The 27,159-nt window shown below is 33.0% G+C and overlaps 1 protein-coding gene across 1 annotated transcript in view; it reads left to right on the top strand.

Moving 5' to 3' along the window:
* The first annotated feature begins 6,829 nt into the window (after window positions 1–6,829).
* LOC149776283 (ciliogenesis-associated TTC17-interacting protein-like) overlaps window positions 6,830–27,159 on the top strand; it is a 46,203-nt gene continuing 25,873 nt past the window's right edge. Inside the window, exons 1-5 of the mRNA XM_089942729.1 lie at window positions 6,830–6,966; window positions 14,313–14,410; window positions 18,118–18,362; window positions 22,484–22,570; window positions 25,494–25,554. Coding sequence (XP_089798855.1) covers window positions 6,947–6,966; window positions 14,313–14,410; window positions 18,118–18,362; window positions 22,484–22,570; window positions 25,494–25,554 — 511 coding nt within the window. The 5' untranslated portion in view covers window positions 6,830–6,946. The remainder of the gene's footprint in view (window positions 6,967–14,312; window positions 14,411–18,117; window positions 18,363–22,483; window positions 22,571–25,493; window positions 25,555–27,159) is intronic.

The following is a 27,159-nucleotide window of genomic DNA, read 5'->3' as shown; positions in this document are numbered from 1 at the left end:
CAAGGATTATTGTTTGGGATGAAATATTCTCAGTTTCATCAGAAACGTTAAAAATATTTCTTGATTGGTTATTGACAAAACATACTGCTGTAATAATGTGTGGCGATTATGGTCAACCTCCACCTTTTGTTGGATTGTCTCCACATAAATGGTTGAGGAATTTTGTAGATTATTATAAAGAAATAACTAATGATCATATAGCACTTGATCCAGAATTAAGAGAGTCTAAGAAATTAATCAGACTATGAACGAATAAAATTCAATGTGAAATAATGCGTGAAATATTTTCAGAAACTCCTATTAACACTTTTTGGAATTTATGAAGACCAAATGATCTGATAGTGGCAATTAGAATGGTAGTTCGTGATACACATCAGCAACAATTATTTATGTTACATGCTACATAAAGACAAAAAAATTAAAATCATCCCGTACCACTGTATTATCGACCAGCAGATACGCCATGACAGAGTATCGATGTTGATATACCAGGATCGTCAGGAAAATAAAATCTTGTATTAAATAATATGGTGTTAGTTCCTGTCAATATTGCTGAGAGCGCCTTAACTATGGACAAAACTCCATGGACGCTAGGATACGCAATGACGATTCATTCATCACAATGAGTAACCATTTCTGATACAAATGTTTGGATCGTCGATAATCGTATCGAATGGTCAAACTTAGCTTATCTCGCAGTGTCTCGACTCAGACGAATATCTCAGCTGCGGAGCATTGTCATAGATTTCACAAAAAATAATGATCAAATTCAGGAAACTAACGATGATATAGTAAGAACAAAAAATAGTTACAAAAAAGTGGGGAAAAAATAATCGTGACTTAGATCTCGATGTTGAATTTATCATGACATTGAAACAACAGGAAAGTAATCATTGTGCGGGCTATAACACAGTAATTTTGTATCAGTATTCAAATAATAATCGAATACAATTTACTGTAGACAGAATTAATAGTAGTCTTTGTCATATACGCGAAAATGTGATGCTGATCTGCCTTGAAAATAATCGACGTCGAAGTGCTAGGTTACAAATGGGAATACGGTGGTAATTGTGTGTCTTCAGGAATTACTTGTAATTGTTCACGTACAAATCTACGTTGAGAAGCAGTTGAATCTAATTTGTAGATTGCATGTCTACCCGTGGATCTTACCAGGCTAGAAATGTTATGTGTCGTAATACTCCTAATAGGATAAGTCGCTTTTTTTTTTACCACCTTCAAGTTCACCGAGTTCATATAAATATCTGACAGTCATATTACCTAATATTGGTTGTTTTGAAAATTCATGTTGTTGTATTGGTATGTTTTTTTTTTTTTAATTGCATTAACGGGTTTCATGGCAGTACGAGTAATTTCATTATTTAACGCAGCTATCACACTTGGTAATCTTGCAACCCATTCGCGAAATCTCATATATTTCTGAATTATTTCCTTCGCGTATTGATATCCAAATAACCGACCAGCAAGTATTCGATTAAATCGTTCAACAATTACCTGATCACGATGAATTGCAGTATGTCCTTTTTCATCAGAGACGATACTACACCAAAAAATTCCTTGCCAGGATCAACTTGTAGCACGTGTGGCCATCGCAAGCGTGCTCGTTGATAAATTCATTCAAAAGCAGAAGAAACTTCAGCTGCTGTTTTAATTGACAATGGCTCTGCATCCTTATATCTACTTGCAACGTCAACGACAGTCAACGCGTATTTGTATGTACGTGATTGACGTCTACCAATTTTAATAGTATCGTGAGGTAAAAATAAAATATCTGCTTGATGAACTTCATTAGGAGTGCTTTCATCAAAATGTGCATGTTTAATTTTTGTATGGGGTGGTAAATAAATTTGCCATATTGCCTGTCGTGCTAACCATTTTTCAGCAACAGAACATTTGCTGCATCAGCGAGTTTACTAATCATTGCTCTTCCCCTCTAATATCCTCTTGGGCTATAATAAATCGATTCAATAATAATAATAATAATAATAATTGGTTGGTTGATTTACAGGCCCCTAATACTAGTTTACGTTTCATCGCAGATCCTATCAACCAAGCTAATGATTTTCTAAAAGTTATTTTTAATGGAACTTAACGAGTGAATCAACTTCACATCTGCAATATGTCGTTTTATTCTAAGCTACATCATGAACGTGATATTCTTGATCAATTGCATGTATTGGATACTCTTCAGGTCTTGGTAGAACTCGCTCGTCAAGTCGGATATCAAGTCGGTTTCCAGGACCACAAAAAATATATCCTGGAAGATGTTTTTCTCCTAGGTATTTAGCCCATGGAGTTCCTGGTAATTTTCCTAATGGAGTAGCGATATCACCACCAATTTTAGTATTATAAATAACTTTATATTTATATCTAGCATATTTTACATTTACCTGAAAGTGCACACTTTTTATTTTTTGTTATTATTGTTGTTAATCCACTTATAGGGGTGGATGGTCTACATCGAACACAATATAAATTCGTATTATTTATTATATTTGTATAACATGAATGTCATTGATTTCTAAGCGACATTCGTATATTTATTATATTCGTATAACATGGATGTCATTGATTTCTCATCGACACGAAGACAAGAGCCAGTCAAACATATGTTACGTGTTTAGGCTCGAATAAATAGCAACACAGAAAGAGTGAAAACAACGAGCTTTTTTTAAAATTTAACAAATTATTTATTTTTCTGGAAAATTCTGTACAAATGACAAAAAGGAGAACTTACGGTTTCAAGGATCAAATCCAAAATTAATCTATGAATACTCCACTAATTAAATTGCAAAAGTCCTAGTAATAAATATTATAATAATTTCAAATTCGAATCCTGATGTAAAATCCAAGATGTCTGACGATGACGTATGCTGTAGTCACTACTGTGCTTATCTACAATTCCTTGTAGAAATACAAATAATGGCACTCCGGTGTTGGAAATCCAAATCGAATTTGTAAGCAATGTCTTTCCCTGTGTGAGCACTCTTCAGAATATATCCAGATAAATAACAGAATTAATCCTTTTTGAATCCAAGTGATTTAAAATAACTCCAAACAAGTCATTTGAAATGACTTTAAACAGCATAACATAATACTTTAACTGCCCAACTTCTACTAAAAATTATTTCTTTAAAACACTGAGTTATATGGGCTTTCTAAAACATCAACATGGGTCATGTGATCATGTTTATATCACATACACAGAATATGGCCTTGATTAAACCAATGATTTTATTCCCGGAATTTAAAAAAAAAAGAGTGTTTACTTCTTAAACCACGTAGTTTCATCATAACATTGATAACAACCAATAATTTAAAAATAAAATAGAACTTTGTTTACTAATTCTGGACTCAGGTCAGAAATTAGATCAACACCTGTTGTTTATAAACTAGCAGTCAAGGTCAAACCATTTCCTGTAAAAAAAAAAGTATCATCTATAGTGATTAAATTTTCATTATAATAGCATATTATAGAATACAATTTTTAAAACTGACAAAATTAAATAAAATATATATATATACATATTAAATCAGATATACATATCACATATTTCAGCATTACCGAATTCCATCAGAATGATAATAATAAGACCATCCGGATCGGGTAAAACACAATTACTGTTTAATTTGATAATGAGATGGCTCAAATGGGATAAGTTGTATTTAGTAGCTCCGTCAGTTGATGATCAGAGGTGTTATGACATACTTAAAGATTTTAATGAAAATACAAAATTGTTGGAGGAAGATGGAAATTATATTATTACCTTTAACACCGATATTGATGAATCCCCATCTGTAGATGACCTCGATGGATTTGTTAATAATTTAGTAGTATACGATTATGTAATGCTTGACAAACAATCAAATCCAGCTAGAATATATTCTCGAGATAGACAGACAAATACTGGTGTGATTTATGTTACTCAGCGATATACACAAATATATAAAGTGATCAGAGATAATTGTAATATTTTAGTTATGTCTAATGGAGTCGATACATATACTCTGCGAAACATTCATCAGACTTTGTGTTCAGGAAATCTGGTCATGATTAGGTTCAGAAACGTCTTTTCAAAAGCACAATATAATCCACACGGATTTATCACAATACAATTTCATGATCCTAATCGCGACATCGTATAGGTCTTGATAAAATGAATGGTTGAAGGACTGATATAATAATTATTTAATTACTCGCACATTTATAGCAGCTGAGAGCGTGCGACCACAAATAATTGTCCCGACAGGTACACACAAATTTTGACAAAACACAAACGACAAATATAACGTAACCTAATTAGAGAAACTCTCGGTAAGTTAGAGGCTTCGGTTTGACGTTATTTACCTTATTTGTTTTGGTTTTTTTTGTATGAAGTTTTATGTTCCTAAATGGACTTTAAAGCAAGTGGTTTGTTTATCCTCTCTGCTGCTCCATTACATTGATATTTAACAAATATTCAATTTATGCCCAGGATGAATGTGTTATTAATTTTATCAGTTATTGATAACAGTCACAAGTACATGCAACGTTGCAATTTATATGATGAAAGGAAATAGTGTGAACTACTTTTCTTGATTTTTAATTCTTTCTTCAGTATTGACAATCCTTTTTGTTAAAAGCCTAAAAACATTAGAATTTTCTGAAACCTGAATGAATCTCATGTTAGTTAAGATTTGTAAACTTCTACCAAATTAGTTTCAACGTAAATGTATCATCTGAAGTAAATGGGCATTCACAGACATAAGGTGGACGCTATAAATAATTGTACCTTTTCTCACATTCTGTTTACTGGAACTTGAAATTTGTAACTTGAGCTAAAATGTGATAACACAAGAGTATATCACAATAATACTTGTGCAGCTCTGAAAATTTTCAAAGACGTGCAACCAGTGTCTAACACTTAGTTTGTTGCGTTAGCTGCTGCATTGTTATGTGGCTTGTCTTCATGGAACTCCTGCGAAATATATTTGTTTTCTTCAACAAAGCAGATCAATGGATCATTTCTGCCGAATGTACTATTTTATCATCATTCATAGTGATATAGAGTTTTCTATTTCAAGGTTATCAAAATCAAATCACATAGATCAGTGGCACAATTTTGCGGGTGTGACAATTTACCCGTGTACACACGGATATAATGCAAAAAGTATAAACATATATTACCAAAATATAACGGACAAACATTGCACCAACAAGCGTATCTGTATGGTTTCTGAATTTTATAATCGTTTAAATGATCTTCTGATGATTCTGTACAGTTTTATGAGAAAAAAAAAAGTTTGTATTACATAACTTGGTATATACTTAGTCCCATCCGGCCTGACCCTGCTTTTTGCTCCATAGGCATTAATTTAATGCACAGGTCGTTGAAATTCAATCATTGTAGCGATACTTAATATAATGTATTTTTTCCTCGTTGTTACTTGCATAATTTGCCATTTTCTTACTGCAGCGGTTAAATTTCAAAGACCTGAATTAATGCATAAATAACGGTCGAACACTATCGATCAAATTTTCTTTTAAATAGGCATCTCCAACACAAGTTAATCACAACCATATGATTGCGCAATCTCACACCGTAAAGCCCCCGACTCCACCTCATTCATAATGGTTTTAAATTAGAGTCATGCAGAGTGACACCTAAGAGCAGCACTCAATATTTCTTTAATGGACATAATAATAATAATAATAATAATAATAATGAGGACTTTGTATAGCGCCTAATCTTTAGAAGCTTTAAGCGCTTTACAACATTAGACAACACCTATAACATACAAAACATGAAGTTCTTGTCAAAAGTTCACCTGCATTTGTTTGAGAGGTTGGACTGTAAACAGAGCAGAATGTAAACAGAACACAGATGACACTTCCGGATCATCACCAAGGCCTTATTACTCACTGTGCACTGTCGCCGAAATACACACGGACAACCACACTCTGAGGTTATATTCTCAAGAATAAACAATTATATTTAAATAACTACCAAAAATGAATACATTTAACTCTTCTATTGCCATCAAAATGAGACAGCAAAAAAATGTTCTAAAACTAGACTACAACTACATTCGTACTGAACCAGAACTATTAATTGTGACCTGATTCCATACGGTGATGCCTGGCCTTGTATTCGAAACATCATGGGAGGCCAGGGTACCATTCTAAGGACAAATGTGCTCGACGCCATAGGGGCTCGTATCGTTGTTTACAATTTACCTGTCATACATGTAATATATAATAATTAATTATTATATAGTACATATATGACAGGTCAATTGTTAGCAACGATACGAGGCCCTGTGCTCGACACGAGCTTATAGTATAAGCACGCATCGAGCACCTGTGTCTTCATTATTTATCAGAAATGGGAAAAGGAATTCTTCAGACTAGACAATACCAGCATGAATGATTATCAGATATTTAAAATGTGAAAAAAGTTATTGGTCTTTTTGTTTTTACACTCTATCTCGGGAGTTAAGGAAGTGAAAATGACAAAAGTGGAGCTAGCAATTTTATGATAGCTGCGAATCTAAAATAAGGCCAAGGTATAAATACTCTATGGACCAGATTATACCCTTAAATCTTACACCAAAAATAAAGGGAACTAAAAGTTCTTAACAGTACTTAATATACACACACACACACACACACACACACACACACACACACGATCTTTTTTTAAAAAAAAGACAAAGCCAGTATAACCAGTGAAATAAACATGGGAAATAATAGTTCTTTACAAATCGAATACGAAACTAATATGCTTCATCAGTGAGAGTTGTTTCCCCTACCGGAATTGCATAAATTTCCATAGTGACGAAAGCAAGATGAAGTTTTGAGAAGATTTGACGATTGATACACCAATTCATATACGAATTTCTCATTCTCTGTCTATAAAGTGCTCTTGTGTCACTGATAAGAGGAACAATGACTGCTTTAACAACAAGGTCAGTATCTATATATATATGTGCATGCTCACTGATATTTACTGTTTATGGAATTTATGATATTTCCAGAATCTTAAAATAAATCACACTTCTGCATAATTTGAGTGTGCGGAATCTTTGGAAGAAAATTCACATCAAACATTCATATTCATGCACCATCCATAATTCTTAGCATTGTCGTTTGTTAACTATTTGAAACTCCTGAATAATGTTTTGATGTTGAAATATGCATCTTTCTTAACATCGGGTTATATAAAAAATATTTTGTGAACGTTCATGATTAAGACTAAATTGCCTTTTCCAGGTACTTCTGATACCTTTCAGTTGACTTGTATGAAGTATCCCCTAACATTTGTTTGCATGATATGTGTCTTTCTTGAATCATACACAAGCGGAAATTATATTTTACTGTTAAAACAATGGTGCATATTCAATACATTGTTCTTGCAAAATGATATAAATTCCGTAAATAACGCTACAATCTTAAAATTTGGTTGAGATTAAATATTTTTTCAGTTTTCATTGCTTAAAAAAAATAATTGCACCACCCCAAAACCCCAAACAAAACAAAACATAATCTTATTTTTGTATATTTCCACAATTGTTGCTTTTGTTTATCAAGTTTTTCTTGTCATTGTCATTACAGGAAGTCAACACTTATATGAACTTTTTTCCAAATGAATTGAAACAGTCAACATATGAGTGCATCTGTTTTTAGAAAGAGGGTCTTTCTTAATGTTATGTTCACATTCTAGCTTTGCTACAACATTCTATTTGTAGGATTGCAGATTTATGGTATTATTATCTCTGTACATGTAGGCATTGGTTAAATAGTATTTATTTCACCGCTGCCCCCCCCCATATTTTCACAAAAATGAAAGAAAATAACCTTGATCTTACAGTGCTTCTTGAGTTCCACAAGAGAGCATTGTCCCATATGTTTGTGACCTACGTAATTGCATTTTTATACTGAATCTTCACTAACATAATATTTAGACTTTGCTTTCTTTGAATTGAATACTATCCTTAGTATATTTGCCCAGATGTTTACAAAAACAGACAATCGAACAGTGTGGTACTTCCCAGACATAGCGATGTCATTCATTATTTCTCCCTGACGTTCACTGATTTTATGAAGAAAATAAAGTGCACATGGTAGTTAAAATCTTCAGGTCACAGAGTCTATTCTTACAACACAAATTGCTATTTACACACTGTTGTTTAAGATTTGAAACATGATTTGAACGTTTATCATCAAATGATAACTTGCGGAAATCGGCCAGTGATAGTTGCTATAACTAGAGACATATACAACATGTCTCTGCTATAGGTTGCTCAGGCATGGGTTAATGGTCAGTCAGCTATCAAAACACATGCCTATGAATGTGCACTTTAAGAGTTTCGTTATTGGCACAACTGAAATAAACACCAGCTATTTGATGGCTTGATGCCTACATTTCGCCTTGAGGTACAACAACGAATATAACTAGCTACGACAAGGTAACATCTCAAAAGCCTCACCAGTTAATGTACATCTAAAATAGAAAACAGGGTGAAGTCATTATTGGCTTCCTAACAGAAGAAGGTGAAATTTTCATTTTTGGGGGACTTAGTCACCCACATCATCTTTTAGCGTGCCCCCTGATCATGTTTTTACATAATGGAATTTAGAATACAGATTGATTTTCTGCTTATATTCTTATTCACAAGGGTTTAATCTGTTATTTTTGTTTAGTTTTCTTCAAAAGTTTGTTTATTGGTATAACTATACATGTACTTACTGTTCACTTATATTAAATGAATATGTTCCATTTAATACAGCTTCCATTTGTTTTCTTCATTTTATACTGTACTGATTTATTTTTTATCCTTCTGTGAGATATGAAGCCATCTATTTTATGACAAGTCTGTCCTTAAAAAAAATACCAGATATTACAATGCAAAAGTGATTTTAAAAAGTTTTGCGATAAATTGAGTATAAAAATCTAAAACTTTTTCAGAAAACAAGTGTTTTTGAGCCCAGTTTGACATTGTCATCTTGTCAGTTTTTGTTTACAGTTTCCATTGTTACAGTGATGGTTAGCATTACCATTATTGCATTCATCAGTGACCTTTGAACAACTACATAATTTGGGGGCTTTATGCAAATATTCATAAACATTTCATCCTTATTTTTGAAAAAAACAAACCCAACTTCACAATGTTTAAAAATAGGCAGTGATGAGCATATATAGTTCTTAACTTCAATTTTTTGTTTTATGAACAATCAGCTGAAGTTTATTACTACAAAATATGTTGTGGAAAATCATCATATGTTATATATACCAAATATGAGCAGTTGACCTTTCTAACATGGATACATTTGGATATAGAACTATTAGATTTTTACATCTTGATGTGGCAAAAATGCCAAGTGTAATGAGGTTTCTGTTTTGAAAAAATCAATAATCCTGATCACCAGCACCATCTAGTTGCAGCTCTGGTTGCATCTGTAAAGAAATATTTCATAGGATGGAGGTCATTGTTTTTCCATGCAGATTTTGTTTGTTTTGTCCTATTTTTTTAATTTTTTTTTAAAGAATAAAGCTATTTGGAGCCATCTTTCTCTTATCATCATCAGCATCATTTTTAGGCACCATCCTCTTCACTATCTTGCATGTAATAAAAGGCAGACACTGACTACAGTATGACAGTTATGTTGAATAATTTATGATACTGGCATTTTTCCACAATATTTATGCATCTTAGCTTTTTTTATAAAAATGTTCCCTGTACATAGGTAGCCATGGGTCAGGGAACCATCCCACTGACCGCTTTACAATTCTTTTTTATACATAAGTTTTGTCTTCTGTATAAAAGTTTCAAACAGCTAGATTTGTAGCTATTAAAATGGGGAATAGGTACAAGAAGAAAAGAGGATAGCCTGAACAAAAGAAAACACTAGAAAATTTAAGAAAGAAAAGTGAAAAAAGTGTGGAGCAGTAGAGATTAAGAAACAGGAGTATCGTAAGAGCGTAAGTATATAATAGGTTTGCATGTAAATCTTATGAAACTAGTACCTGATGATATGTACAAAAATATAACCAAGAGACAATTCAAGATTGTATTTGCTTCAACTGATTTTCATAAATTTATCTAAAACATTTAAAACAATAGACATAAAACGACTACACCTACATTAAGAAATGTGTGCCATTCAGTTTTAAAACATTTGAGTTTATTGTTTCTTTTGGCTAATTTCATCCTACAAGTATAGTATTTTAAAAATAATTGAAACAAAGGTAGGGATGGGGTTTTTCTTTCATGGCGCATATTATATATGTCTTTATTTAGATATCAGCAATATAAGATTAATTAAATTGCCTGCTGGTAACATGCTGACAATTATTCCTATAAGTGAATAGGTGTGCAGGAAATTAGTGTTTGTTTCTAATAACTTTTTGTCATGAGAGGAATTGTCCATTACTCTGAACAATGTCATTTATAAATAGTATACCTTTTTCAAACCATTGTTTGCTAAAATATAAAGACCCTCCAGTTTTAATATTTTCATTATACTGTACATTAGGGCTTCAAAGAAATCTGAAAAAGTCTTTGGAATAAAGTTTTTAAAGTATATGTTATAATAAATAAAAACGTCCTTCCAAAATATGTTGTTGACATCTTCTATGTTCCTTTCTATATAATTTATGCCAAACTTGTTAAAGTGTTTCAAATATGAAAACAGTGAAACATGAATTTTTCTCTTTTTGTGGTAAGTATTCTTCTGACCAAGGATATTTTGAGAAAAGAAATGAATTTTTTAAAGTCAATCATTGCAAGCCCCCCTTCTTCATAACTTTTATTTATAACTTTTCTTTTTATCTTGTCAACTCACCCTTTCTGCAAGTACTTTTACATCAAACTATTTAATTTTGTAATGAACCATTCTGTCGGATTTGGTAAACATATTAAGATGTGATTTAAGTTTGATTAAGCAAGTGATTTTATCACAATAATTTTCCTATAGGGGATAAGAATTTTCTTTGACCACTGAGTCAGTAGTGTTTTGATATCATTTAATTTAGTATCAGAATTAAGATTTATCATGTGACTTAAATCTGTAGAGAAGATAATGCCTAATATTGTGAAGCTATTAATAATTATGTATCCAGCATAAATTATATTCTATATACAAATGGCTATTTTTCATTCTTCCTATCCATATTCTTGTTTTCTCTATGTTTACATTAAGGACAGAGGTCATTGCATAGAATTTTAATGTCTACATTGTATTTTTAGGAGCTTTTTCAGATCCATCCAAAAACAATGTTGTATGATCTGCATACTGAGGTATTAGAATTTAATTTCCATCTATATTAATACCACCATTATTTAGTCTTTTTAATCATTAATGTGAATAATGTGAAATGAGATTGTCTTGTCTGCATCCGCTATATATTTGAAACCAAAATGAGATATATCCATTAATAGTTATACAACACAATTTTATGTTTAAATCCATTTTATTATTGAATTACAAGAGTTGAAAAAATTTAGTACTTTAAATAAAAATTCCCATTCCACAGAATCAAAAGCTTTTTTGAAATCAATCTGTAGTAGCATACCTGGTATATTATGCTTTTCAATGTTAAACATTACATCATATACTGTTCTGATATTTTCACAAATGGATCTACCCGCCATGAAACCAGTTCGATTATCATTAATTAAAATCTTACTTGCAATACATGCTGAGACCGCTTCGGTGGCCTAGTGGTTAGAACATCCACCTCGGAAGCGGGATGTCATGGGTTCAAACCCCAGTTGAGTCATACCAAAGACTTACAAAGATGCTCATCATTAAGAGGTTAGTGTTAGGACTGGTCAGCCTGGTGTCAGGATAATGTGACTGGATGGGACATCATGCTACATGTCTGCGACATGATGCCCCAGTGCTAGACATCACTATAAACTGCCACACTGCAGACATTGTAGTGATATGACTGAAAAATTGTTAAAGCTACATTTAAAAAAAATCCTAGTCCTAATAATAATACATGCTGAGGTCATTTTATAGGTAATATTAAGCAGAGATATTGGTCTCCAAACTTATAAATAATTTTTGTCTTTATCACCTTTAGGAATACAAGTTATAACAACTTCCTTCTGAGTTGCTGAGAGACTATTTTTTTTAAAAGCAAAGTTAATCGACCTAACTAGAAAATATCCTAAATCATTCCAAAAGAACTTAAAAAATTCAGCAAAAAACCCACCAGAACCTGGACTCTTAAATTGTTCATGCTTTTAGGGTAGCTAAAGCTTTGAAAAAAGAAATCTTGCCCTCTTATTCTTGGCTGTGTTTTGTATTTGGTTTTGGAATATTAGAGTCACTGAGTATTAAATCATTACATCATGCAAGCATCTTTAGACGCCTCTACTCCATTCGCATGGAAGTGCCTTTTGATGCCTCTACTCCATTCGCATGGAAGCGCCTTTTGATGCCTGCTGTAAACATCAGCCATTTTGAGCTGGTTTTCGTAGCACCACCTTCGGGAAAAACCACCCTGTTAGATACTAGATTTATTTCTGTGAATGACAATTAGGTCAGATCACGTGGTCACTGTTTATGCACTGGTCGATATCTGCTATTTAAAGTAACTGGGTCATAATCTCCACTCTCCAAAATGGTGGTCACGGATTTCATTCAGTACTTATGAAGTTTTCACGATTAGAATCACAACTATGAAAGATTCAATAACTTAGGTAAAGGCTCTGATATTGATGTAGACGCAGACGAAACACATGTAAATTTCGAGTATGGGAAATGGCAGCTATGGTTGGTCACACGGCCTCACTGACATGACAGTGAACGAGTTCTCTCAAGATTTTAAAGCACATAAAAAAATTCTTCTGTGAAAAATAATTACACAGCTGTAACAATCAGACTTTACTCTTAATTTTTTCCACATATAATAGATGTGTACCAAAAATGTAAAATGGTTAAAATTGCTGTTAAACATAACATACACTACATTGCTTAACAGTTCACAGGCAGGCCTATGCGTATGCGGTGGACTAGGTAACAGGTGTTCTATTTATAGCGCGCTGCACTTTGTCACTATGCTGTATGAGGTAAAAGGTTAAGTTGAGATTTAATGTTTTCTACATCTCTTGAGGCATATAGACTTTCATAATAGGATTGTGTCTCTTCAAGTATTTCTGTTTGTTTGGTAATGATAGTGTTGTCACTTTTTATGATGTTTTTCATATATTTGCTGAGGTAATTTCGGTTCACTAAGCTGCAAAAATATTTAGTCTTTATCTCACCCTCTTCAATCCTTCTAACTGGAGACCTAATCATAAGACTCTTAAGTTTTTCCTGATGCAATTTGTTTTAGTTCATTTTCTTTTTCACCTATCAAATTAGTGTTGATTATTTCATTATCATCTGATAAATTATTAATCTCTTTATTAGATCTTTCTCTCTAGTCTCTCTTTGCCTATTCTTGAAATACGAATAAGATACTCTTTCTGCTCTAGTCTCCATTTTAAACATTATACATGTAAATTTGTACCCTACAACTATACTAAAACACAAAAATATACTACAACAATAAAATTGTCAACAATTAGTTTATGTTCCAAGAATGATTACTTAGAATGCTGTGCAGTTTTCTCGCCAAGTAAAATAGCATCTGCATTTCATATAAAAGTAAAAGGCTGCTCTGATGTAGGCCAACTTCAAAGAATCCTTGCATGTTCTACTGGGTGTGTATTGTATGTAAGCACCAGCACCTGCAGTTGATTGGCAGATAAACATTATGCTATTTTGGGATAAGGGTGTTTAAATTCAATTGGTGACACAAATACAAATCATTTATGTAATCAAAGCTTTCTTAGAGTCTAATTTGGCTGTAGTATCAAATCATTGATTTGCCATAATAATAATGATGATAACTGCTATTTAGGCATGTGTAATTTCTACAGGGCATTATAGAATCAGTAGAGACTTCATAAAAGAGTGCAGAAGTACATTGATTTATAAAAATTAGTGGGCAAAATGTTTAAAATTTTATCAGGAAATGGACCTGTGATGAAAATGAGCCATCAAAAGGAAGAGGAAAAATACCCAAAAGGTGAAAGTTCCACTTCATTGGTCAAATTAGGAAAAAGGGTAGTGTGATGGGGAAATTGGTGCATCATGGGATGCATCACAGAATGAAATGGTGTGTCCTTTGAGAATTTCATGCGTATTTGACCCAGAAACTTGGGTCCCTGAGAGCCCGGTGGTACCTTTATTTTTTTAATTTATTGTATATGTGCTCACATGTTGTTTGAAATGATTTATTTTAATTTGTCCACAGTTCAGCACCTCCAATGACTCAAAGTACAAACAGTGAGCAGACTGCATTACAGCCGGCACCAAAGGCCACAGCCCAAGCTCTGCGATTCTTTGATACAAGTAATATATACCTTTATATTAGTTTGTGCACTAATGTTTTTCTTCATTAAAACAATTTTTTGCCTAACTAAGATACAGTGCAATAGTACAGTATCACAGACTTGCCTGTAGCTTTACATTCTTTCCTTTCATGCTGTAAGTATAATTCTAAATAATGAAATGAAAAGAATGTTTGTGTAGTAACATCAAGAATGAATGTTGTTACCAGGAACGGTTCCATGCCCCATAAGTTTTATTTATTTACCAATATAGTCTGCTTGATTGTATCAGACATTGATAGTCGTCTGTAGGTCTGACTCCAACAGCTTCATATATACACATATCTGATGTTAATTATCAGCAGCCTGTTAACAGCAATATGTTGTCAAGTGATATGCATTGAGGTCATGATAATGAATGGCTGACCTATATACTCATGATGCTGTGGTCAAGGTGTCTTGTGTAAATAAGCCTGATTAATTTATCAATGAACAAAACAGAAGTTTATCAAACAATGATCTCTGTCTTTGGGTAAAATTTGTTTATCAGACTGTTGTGTTTAATGATTTTTAGTGCAGTGGAGTTGATCACATAGTAGACTGTACATAATGAACTTCAATATTCTCTGGTGAATTTATATGCAAAGTTTAATATTTGTTGACAGTGCAAACAGAAGTACCATGCAGTAGGCTCACCAGACCAGTGCTCAGTCACTTCATGTAATTTGTTTGCAGTTTTTTAATAAATGCACACACATTTATACTTAGCAGCTTAAGATCTAGGATGTTAAACATTTGGAATCAGTTTTCTAATATTGTTATAAGTAAGCTTGAAAGAGGCATTGAGTCAAGAAATTATTGCAGGTACTAATGCTTAGGGGGGAAAATGATTTGAAAATCTGTAATAGTTATAAGATTCAGTGACTTATGCGTAGACATGAAATATGAATATTTTATAGTTATAACATTGTTCATATGTTCTCAACTAAATTTGTCTAAGTTTGATGCATTTTACTGCTGAAGGTGGAATAGGGAGAAATAATTATTTTTCTTTTGTACAGTGTTCAAGTTCTTATATGTTAAATATTACTGTGAAGTTATTATTTGTTTAAAATATCCATTAGGAAGTTCTTATATGTTAAATATTACTGTGAAGTTATTATTTGTTTTAAATATCCATTAGGAGGATTTTTCCATCAGATTTTCACTGCACCATTTATAAGATGTATGTGCAACCCAACCAGTTTTTAAATTTAATAAACAGATTATCAGAAGTTCGGAAACTTATTAACAACCTTGGATCCAGTAAGTTATCACTGCATGCCAGTTTTAACCACATTTCGGTATTCCTTCATTTCAGTCAGAATATTGGTAGTACCATGTACATGTACTCAGTAGAGAAGCAGGTGCTAAATTTAGTAATTTTAAAGAAGTTTTCCTTTATATTGAAACTAATATATAGCGTTTTCATACAAATATTTCTTATTTCTTATATAAATGTATGTATATTGAATTAATTTTAATAAAGTTAGCCATATATACATGGAATCCAAGAGATAGCAATTGCTCCATTGGTTTAGCCTTGGTCAGCCAAGATTAAATTGGATAGGATTTCCTGTTCTGATGAAAAAAAAATGTTCCAGCAATTACCTACATGAACTTAGATAAAATCATTATGGCCACTTGTTGCTCAGTTACATAAAATCATTATTGCTACTTTTGTTGTTCAGTTATATAAAGTCATCATAGCCACTTGTTATTGAGTTATATAAAAACATCTTATACTTCTGCTTACATTACAGTTGTGTTTCATTGATTAGATATGTGGTAAAGTGGTTGAACATGGTCTGGTAAGTCTTGTCATTTGAAACAGTTATTCTAAATGAACAATCCTTGGCCTTGTTTATGACTCTTTACTCTGGGTGGAGTAGAAAAATGACTTTAAATTTGTCATATTTTAATCATTTATATATTGTTATTGATACATTACCAGAAAGCACAAGATTTTTAACTACAAGAACTGTTACACTGACCATGATTGCTTCACTAATCTGATGTTGATTATTTCAACTCCTAATTAAGTAATGTTGATGTTGACCAGGAACAGTGTCTGTTCTGTTTGGCAATATTCATGAAATTTTCCCCACCCAAGAAATTTCAGAATCACAAGGTAGCCCTGGCTACCAGGAAATGAACCAAGTACTCCACATACATGCCAACCATTATGCTTTTGGCATAATCATTACACTTTTTTTCTCTCAACAAATTACACATTACTTTAGACTGTATATGGACTTCACCTTTTTTGGTACATTAAAAAATTAAATATAAATAATGCAATAACAAGCTCATCTCTTTAATTCCACTGGTATGAATCTGAGAATATTCTTAAAAAGGTGACTGCTGCGTGAGAATAATGTGAAAAGTACTTTCCTTATTTGCTATTTATAGCAACTGTTTATGACCTATTTCCATGAAAACAGATGGGTTTTAAGTGTGAACATTGCCTCACAGATTCAGTTTATTGATAAGCTAGGGAAGTTGTGAACCAATCTGTACTTTTAAAGAAAATGGCACCAGATGTTAAATAAAATGCGTTATTGTGGGTTGAGAATGTTATATGAGCAGATGGATCTTTTCCAACTTCAAAACTTGTCAGATCAGGAAAAAGACAAATCAACATTGCTTTACAAACTTAAAAAGAAGTACATGAGAGTAATGTAATACAGCAATCTGAGTACCTGACCTCATTGCACATTTCTGTTCAAGATTATTCAGCAAAATTTATACATGTAGAATAGTTAATGAGTGCTAAATGTAAATAATTTTTCAGTATATTTTGTGCTTGTATTCTTGTTCTAATCCATATGGATTTTGTACTTTGTGACAAGAATTTTTACCAGCTGCAGAACCAGGTTAGCAATAGTAATAATACATGCTGTAATTTAGGTTTTGTAATAAATACATTACAATTTTTATGCCCAAAATTAAGTTTTTATGTCACTTACAATTAATAATAATGCTTATACTTCTTGGGTTAACATGTTTGACTCCAGCTCAAATTCACTTGCCCCAGATAGTGATATTAATTTGAAACTTGAGTGATAGATGGCAGTTTACCTGCATGTTTATGCAAACAGCTTAACCTAAACATGCATAATACAGTTTGAAATTTGTTAAAATTGTGCAAAACAATTTAATTTTAAGTATTTTGTCTACAATTTTCAGCATGTTGCCACTGTTTTAAGCACAGTCCCTATTGTACGATTGCACATTGAATCAGCATAAACTATGCTATTAATAAACATTCCAGATTTCTGTGAATATTTGAAATGTATATATTGAAAAAGTATGTAACTTGATATATTTACTATCTTTTGATAAGTTTACTATCTTTGATAAGTAGACACATTTAATATGTGGAGTCAGGAAACATTATTTTCAGCCTGTCATCAAATAGTTCTGATTGATTTTAAAAATAAAGAAACCAAAAAAAAAAACAGGTTTCTAAATCAAAGGATTTACATTATTGTCAGTATAATTACTTTTTTTGAAAACTTGCTCTTGGCAAACACTGGAAATTTCCTCACTGTGCTTAACTTTAGAATTCCAATATGTTTTCTTTTATATATCCGAGAGTTTGTGATACAAATGTTTGTTGTGGCGGACAATTTATTTACCAAGAGATCAAAAGATTTTTACTGGTACAAACCTGTAATCACTTTTCAGTTCAAGATGAAGATTTTAAGTACCTGATGTTTGATGACAGTCTGGTGACTACCTCAGATACAGGGAAAGAATTGGGAGAGTTCACTGTATCTATGGAGACAGTCAACTACAGAGGGAAGGACTGTGTGTTGGTTCATGCCAACAGTCATGGGGCCATTGATGGTGTCCCCTGTGGCACCTCCATCACAGCTTACATTGGGAAAAATATGAAAACGGTAGAACAACAGCACCATGAATATGTGAAGGTGGGTAGGACCTAGAGTGAAGGAGAGGCAGGCTGAACTGGTTATGTGAGCTACTTGTGATGTACATTTGTCATATTGCTACATTGCTTTTATTTCTTGATGCATGTGCAAGAAGTCATAGTTACTCAGTGACCAGCCATCAGTCCATCTCTTCATATATGTATATAGTGCCTGTACATCAGTACATCTCTTCATATATGTATATAGTGCCTGTACATCAGTACATCTCTTCATACATGTATACATTGTCAATTCATCAGTCCATCTCTTCATACATGTATGCAGCGCCTATACATCAGTCCATCTCTGCATACATATATACGTTGTCAATTCATCAGTCCATCTCTTCATACATGTATACAGTGCCTATCCATCAGTCCATCTCTTCATACATATATATGTTATCAATTCATCAGTCCATCTCTTCATACATGTATACAGTGCCTTATACATCAGTCCATCTCTTCATACATATATACATTGTCAATTCATCAGTCCATCTCTTCATACATGTATACAGTGCCTATCCATCAGTCCATCTCTTCATATATATATACGTTGTCAATTCATCAGTCCATCTCTTCATACATGTATACAGTGCCTATCCACCAGTCCATCTCTTCATACATACAGTGGAACCCTGCTATAATGCGATAATTGGAGTCCACAAAATTGGATCACGTTAATATCGGGGTCGCGTTAATGTGGGGTTTTAAAGTATTTTACTTTTTTCAGAGAACACATCACTGTATTCATGCCTAATGTATATGATGAATAGGGTATCAACACTGTTTACTATGGTGCCGTCGTGGCATTCATTTAATCTATAATGCATGTAATTACATTGAAAAACGGCACACAGACTTAAAATATTCAGTACTTTTTCCCAGATCATTATGTCTGAATTCAACGTTTAATATATAGCATGAACAGAGTATCAACACCGTTTACTTGCCGTCTGATATCGTACCCTCATGGCTTGAAATTAATCCATAAAATATGTAATTCCATTGTAAAACTGCATACATATGTAAACTATTCAATAAATTTTTCACACATCATTATGTGTCATAATTCAGTGGGAAAAATTAACAGCAAAATTAGGTTAAGAAAGACAAAGCACGTGAACAGTTCATTACGTTCCAGGGTCTATGAACGGTGTCAGTACAAATTTCATACTGCTAAAGTTTTCTCATATGTGTCTCCGTGTACATTTATCCTTTGCAAATTTCCAATAATTAACATTTGTATGCCTATTCGTTTGAACGACTACAACAAGAATAATTACCAATCGACACATGCTTTCAGCATGCATATAACTTTTACTTCAAATTTTGTGAATATAGAAAGAAACGTGTGAAAACTACTATACTAATCATTGCGCAAAGTGCAGAGAATGACTTGCATTTGTGAACTAGCTTTCCCATAATGGTAAAAAATTTTTTTTTAAAAGATAGGAAATTAATAACGAGTTCATTAACAAACACCATACCCATGTAAAACCCGAGAACTGAGTGCAGTAGGTCTGCAATGATCACGAGTCACTTTTATAAAACAATTTTTAAAGCTGAACGCATGTACAATTTCATACCCTTTAAATTGCCAGATAATAAAGTGGACATTATTTACTAGTCAACTGATTGTGTCTAATAACACCGCCAAGCCTAGCAAACATTTTGGCGGCTTTCGTTTTTTTTATGTTTATTAAATTGTGAGAATCTTTTATCAACCACTGCATTGGCTGCTGCTTGTTTGTGTACGCAGTTAAGAAGAAACACATGTCGGCTATTGTTTGAGGAATGATTGTATACAGAATTAATTGAAGACAATCACAAAGATGACTTACTGGCTTTACTCATGGATCAGTAACAAGCAACATTTCCGATAATGTTTATTTTGGCATAACGCTTCAAGAACCTGGTGAAATTGTTAAATTTCAGAAGCCATGCCACAATCGTATAATATAATCGAATTCATACTCGAATTCTTCCCAAAGTGATAATAAATGTTTTGCACACTATTTCTTGTACCTTAAAAAAAAGTATTGTCCCGGGTACTAGAAAAATAACATACATTATTTAAAATTTCAGGAACCACGCTATGATTGTATTCTATATCTTATTATACTTGAATTCATGCATGATCTCTTCCCCAAAATGATAATAATTTGTTTGTTGCACAAAGTGCAGAGAACGAATTGCGTCTGTAAACTTGTGTTTCCATAACAGTAAAATATTTTTATATAAAAAAATAGGAAATTAATAACGAGATCATAAGTAAACCCCATACACATATAAAAACCAATAACTAAGTGCAGTAGGCCTGCAATGGCCACGAGTCACTTGTATAAAAAAAATTTTAAAATGCGAACGCATGTACAAAAATTTCATACCCATTCAATTTCCAGCTAATAAAGCAGGTATCTTTTACTGATTGCGTCCAATAACACCACCAAGCTCAGCAAACATGTTGGCGGCTTTTGTTTTTTATGTTTATTAAATTGTGAGAATCTTGTCTGATGTCTGATGCTTGGTTGTGTATGCAGTTAAAGAAGAAATACATGTTGGCTATTGTTTGAGTAACGATTGTATACAGAATTAATTGAAAACAATCACAAGGACGACTTACTGACTTTACTCATGGACCAATAATAAATAGCATTTCTGAAAATGTTTATTTTGGCACAACACTTCAAGAACCTGGTGATATTGTTAAATTTCAGAAGCAACGCCACGATCGTATTATATTAAAATTCATACACGAACTCTTCCCCAGAATGATAATAAACGTATTACACACTATTTCTCATACCTAAAAAAAATTAAATTCCTGTTACGAGAAAAATACTCATGTATTTAAAATTTCAGGAACCACATCATGATCATTCTAAATTCGAATTCAAACGCAATCTCTTCCCCATAATGATAATACATTTTTTTATACACTGTTTCATGTACTTTGGAAAAAAAATGTTTTTTCATGTGCGAATGAATATAAGAAATTTCGGGAGCCATGCCACAACCGCATTATATCCGAATTCACGTTATAGTGGGGTTGCTCTGTATATACATTGTCATTTCATCACTACATCTCTTCATACATGTATACAATGCCCAGCCATCAGTCCATCTGTTCATAAATGCACAAACTGGTGAACACAGTAGCTGTTACACATTGACCATGAGGCTTTGTCCTAACAATTGCTTCAATGAGTTTGATGATGAACACAATTTAAGTTCATTTTGTGCCTTTGATTGATTTGGTAAAATATGTACTTAGTAGGGTTCATTTTATCTATTTCATGTGTCAGATCTGAGCACACTTAGTCCATGTTTTAAGGAGATATTTTCCTTTTATTTCTTGTTTTCTGATATAGAAGGTTTGACATTTTCATGCACAGGGCATTACATGTGTAACAATTTGCTATTGCTATATTAGCACTGTCTAGTCTTTTGAACTTGACCCGATTGTAGAAATATGTGTGTTTGTATGTGTGAGAGAGAGAGAGAGAGAGAGAGAGTAAATAAGCTTGCAACATTTTTGCTGCAAGTTATTGGAATAATCATTTTATTAAACAAAACACATGAAGCGATGAATGAGCTACTGTTATCCACACATTTCATCTAATTCCAAATGCCTCCAATCATGAATAAATAGAGTTGATAAGGTCCTTTTAAGGATGCATGATAAAACAAGTTAACCGTGTCAAATGACATATTCTAACCATGTTGACTAAGATTAAATATGAGTTGTGAGAAATGTCATTGGTAGGAGTTGTGACAAGTCATGAATATGAGTTGTAAGAAATATCATTGGAATGAGTTGTGACAAAAGTCATAAATGAGTTGTGAGAAAGGTCATAGATGTGAGTTGTGAGAAAGGTCATAGATGTGAGATGCTGAAGAGAAAATATAGTAAAATGTTCACTGATTTTGTGAAGAGGTGATCTTATAGGATCTGGTAAATGGGATGGGAGAATATAACAGTGTAATAGTTGAATACTGGATGTGTTCAAAACAATGAAACAGTTATACATAAAAAATAGCATTTGCTGAAAATATCATATAAATAAGATACAGGAAAACTCTCCATTTATTTTAGTCAATTTTCATATTTTTCAGCTGGAAAATTGTCCATTAGACAGGAAAACATTCATTGTGTACCAGGATGAGACGTACATCATCAATCGAATCATCACACAAGGAGAGGTACTAATTCTGATACAAGTTTCATTTTTTTATATCCAGTGTTTATATACTCAGGTTGTAATTTTAACTCATGCTGTATGGACAAGTGAGGTTGTGTTATGTCCCTGCATCAAGCATGTGTTGTCCATCATTAGCTGTCCATCAGCCATTAACACTTTTAATTTCAACTTTTTTTCTAACAAGCCACACATTCAAACTGGGCAGTACTTTTAAAAGCTTGCCAACCCTCACGATTTTGGCATGAATTTCAAGACTTTTTCAGTGATTCATAGATTCATGCCGCAAGCAAAGAAATTCATGAACTCTCCAATTCTCAATTATTTTAAATCTTTAACTGATTTCCCCATAAGCGCTAATCATGATATTGACAGTTACCAAAACGGTCCAGTACTGCTGGTCGTGATATTAGTAGGACTACAGCCTATTGGTACTGTTGGCTCAGTAGTAAGCATTTTAGTCTATTTTAATTTATATGTATAAGAGCAATTTTACAAATGCTTTTGATAGAAACTGTGGCCTAACTGGAATTTCGCTCCGCGCATGTGTCACCAACACTGATTTGGATTACCGTTTGGCATTGCATATAAGATCTTGAAAATGGCTTCACCACCAAGGAAAAAGAAATGCATTACTCAAAAAGTGAAGTTTAATTTGGAATATACCAAAAATTGGCTGTGCATTTAGCCATCAAACATTGATATACATCATGCTTTTTGCACACATCGTTCCACAATTTTTAAGTATTGGGCATCATGGCAGAGATGATGTGAGGAAGCACATCGGTTGCAGAAAACACGTATAGTCTGACTATACATCGCCATTTGTTTGTACCTCCTACTGATTTCAATAATAGAAACATTTAATGTGATAAAATGTGCAAGGAACTTAGTCAATTCATTCACTGATTTACAGTTTCTAAGCTGACTGAGTAGAGTATCCCAAACACCATCTGTGCATTTAACACTTAACGGAAGTTTTCAAATAATAGACAGGCATGCCCGAGATCCATTTCCAGTTTCTGGACAAGTCCATTTCCAGCAAAGGGGTATGTGTGCGATTACAGATGTACATTCATATGTTGTCTGCTTCCAATATGAACAGTGTCAAATCAAACAAAGGAAAAGAATGACAACAACAAATTTGCTTTTCACATGGATTTAACCACAGGGGCTTGTATCTTTGCTTAAAATTGACCTGTTATACATGTATTATATAATAACTACAATGGAGGACACTTCTCTCCTTGCTCGCACAACCTATTTAAGAATAAACGCTGATATTTCAAGCTACACTTTGCAAAGCTTAATAAATTTGGTACCGACATTTAGTTCAGGCATTGGACTGTGTATCCATATCAGAAGTTTGACTTAATATCATACCTTTAAGGAATGCCAAAGCATAGCTTGAAATATCAGTGTTTATTCTTAAATAGGTTGCACGAGCAAGGAGATAAGTATCCTCCCTTGTAGTTATTATGTAGTACATGTTTGACAGGTCAATTTTAAGCAATAATACGAGTCCCTGTGGATTTAACAAGCAGTTTAATTTCTCTGTTCATGTGTGCAAAGGGATATAATTCCAAACTCTCAGCATAATGGTAATTTACAGAATTATCTGGCAGTTACCTAATAGGATGAACTACGTCATTATGTTGTCTGATGGAAATAAGGTAGCCCATAGTGTACGCAATATGGTGCTTTGTTAGTATGGAAAGTCTGTTAATCATTAAAGGTGCAGGGGATGCCAGTATTAGTGCCATTCTGGTCATAGTCAGGTTAGAAATTATAAATCAATGATTCAATTGACTTAGTTCTGTGCACTTTTTATCACAGGCGTTTTCATTATTGAAATTGGTAGGAAGGGTACAAACAAATGGGAATGTATAGTCAGACTGTAGAGGTTGGGAAAATTAAGAATTCGCAGATTTCAGCTCCTGAATATTTTAAGCCATTGATGGAAGACCTGCAAGCTACCAACGCTGAAGCATTATTTTTGAGTTTTCTTGTTGAACACAATCTACCTTATCAGCTGAAGACCATGCTAAACATTTGTTCCGACAAATGTCCCCAGACTTGAAGATCGCTTCCAAATTTTCCTGTGGAAGAATCAAAAGTGCTGCACTACTTTGAGATCAGATTAGTACCATTTTTGTTTACGACTAACTAGACTTCATAAGAAGATGAGGCCTTGGGATGTTTGAGATTAGATTATTACCATTTTTGTTTACGACTAACTAGACTTCATAAAAAGAATTTTGTTAAAAACTCCAAGTATGTGTGCAATATTTTTGTTTAGAGAGATGGGAGTAATAAGTGTTAATAAGGTTTTAAGATACCATTGTGGTGACCATGTTAGAAAATATATCAACACCATGTTTTCTTGGGACCAAATACGTGTTGCAAGATGTGTTTTTAAAAAAACTTGATCTAATACAGCCATATGTTCAGAAGGAGTGGTGCTAAGAATAGTTTCAAGAGGGCCCTCCCTCCAGCCATTTTGGAGGTTAGATCATATCATTTTTATTTGGGACCAACTACAGATTTTTAGAAGTAAGATGGTTACTATGTCTGCCATATTGGATTCTGAGGGTGACCATTTGACATACAACCAACTAGAACTCACAATGAAACGGTTTCCCAAGTTGTATGTCTTTCCTCTCATTAGTTAAGATGAGAAACAATAAAACTTTTTAAGGGATACTGGACAGAGACCCATTGCTCGAGCTCTTCTGGCCTTGAACACAAAAATAAAATAAAATATCATGTTATGATAAAAAAGCAACTTAAAACATTAATATCTGTCGTATATTGACATATATGTTATTTGTTTCTGAATGTATTCAAGGGTTTGATATATATTTTGTGTGCAACACCTTCATCTCATTAAAAAATAAAATTAACAAACGATGCTTATCTATTAATAGGACATACAGAGGACTTCAAAAATAGTTCCAGAATCAGAGATGGAAGGATTCATATCAGAAGGTAATCAGCAGTGTTTCCTTTATCAGTCTACACCTTCTTATTTGTCTGCAAGCTGCAGAATTTTTGTAGAGTTTGTGGATTTGTGGCAGAATTGTTAGGTATACAGATCTTCTCATCATGTCTGAAATTTATTTTATTTAATTTTATTATTATTTTCTTAGCTGTTCCTTTTGGTAGATATCAAAAGTTTGAATCTGGAAAATTTGTAAAAGAGTATGCATAGATCACTGAAACAATTTCAGGTTAAAAGAAAAATAATAGAATATGCATGCATTGGTGCTAAAAACATTAAATTCTAGGTTTTATGAATTTTTGGGTGGAATTTGTGGATTTTTTATTTTTTTATTTCTTGTGGTCAACCAGTTCATTCAATGCATGACTGTTTGTCTCAAAATATATATGTAATGATTATTGCTATAATATAAAAAAACAGCCTAACTTAAGCTTTCTCCCGTTTCTTGACAAATATGAAACATGCTTTCTTTCTTTCTTGCTGGCATTAAGTATCATAAAGGCTTTAGTTTCACTTTTTATAATCGGGACACTAGGGGTTGGGCTGTTGTTCTTTATAGTAGGGACACTAGTTTTCAGGCTATTGTTCTTTATAATCAGGACACTAATGGTCAGGCCATTGTTCTGCACAATTTTAAGATATCATGTAAAGATTTTGAAAACCTGTGCTGCATATTCACCATCATCATATCTTGCTCTATAATGACTTTAGAATTTAAAAAAGTCTAAGGCCATACTGTATGTTATTACATAACTTTCACAGAAATTCTATCTTTGTTTCCAGGTCTTGGCATAAAAAATAACACTTGTTAGAAGACTATACATCCAGATATATATTAAGCACATATCCAGATTTCTTTTTGACAACTGTCATTATTTTTGGTAAATTGTCCACAGTGAAGTTTTATAAATATTTTCCTTGCCTTTTTCATTGGCATGAGTTTCGTGCTGATGAGAAATATTTGTGAAATTAATAGGTGGAAGTTTGTTTGCTTGTAGAATAATCATTTAACTATATCTAATTCAGTTATGGTATGGTTGCTAGGTCTTTTCGATCTAACTACAGTTTACACTCACTCTGATACTGTTCCTGGTTGTCAAAATGTGGATTTATTTAAGGGGGGTACTTAATATTGAAGTATTTTATAAATAATAATCCTGTAATAATGTAATGGGATCCATACTGCCTTATAATAGGGACTGGTTTATAACAAAGTGCCTCATAATGAGGGTGTACTTATACATATCTTGACAAAACTGATACAAATTTTGTTCACAATTGAATGAAAGGAGTTGTTCACCAGTGTGTATTGCAGTTGAATCATTAGTTGCTGTCAACCAATCTTGTATTCCACTGTAATTTTAAACTTGAGTGCTACCGATTTAGTTGTAAGTGTATTTGATGGCACAAGTCACATCTTGTTGGGACAAAGTATTGTTATTTGAGAAAATGATTTCAGTTTTGTAAATTTTCTGTTGTCTACAGAAAACTGAAATGCAGGTTTTACTTGCGCATTAGGTTCATTAAGACAGTTCATTCACATCCCTGATTGATATGAAGTGGTGACTTCCAACCCTTATAAGTAAATCATG

The sequence above is a fragment of the Sinohyriopsis cumingii genome, chromosome 18, assembly GCF_028554795.1.
Source record: "Sinohyriopsis cumingii isolate HCF-2022 chromosome 18, ASM2855479v2, whole genome shotgun sequence".
Lineage (NCBI taxonomy): Eukaryota > Metazoa > Mollusca > Bivalvia > Unionida > Unionidae > Sinohyriopsis > Sinohyriopsis cumingii.
This window is presented reverse-complemented; position numbering and strand designations above follow the sequence as displayed.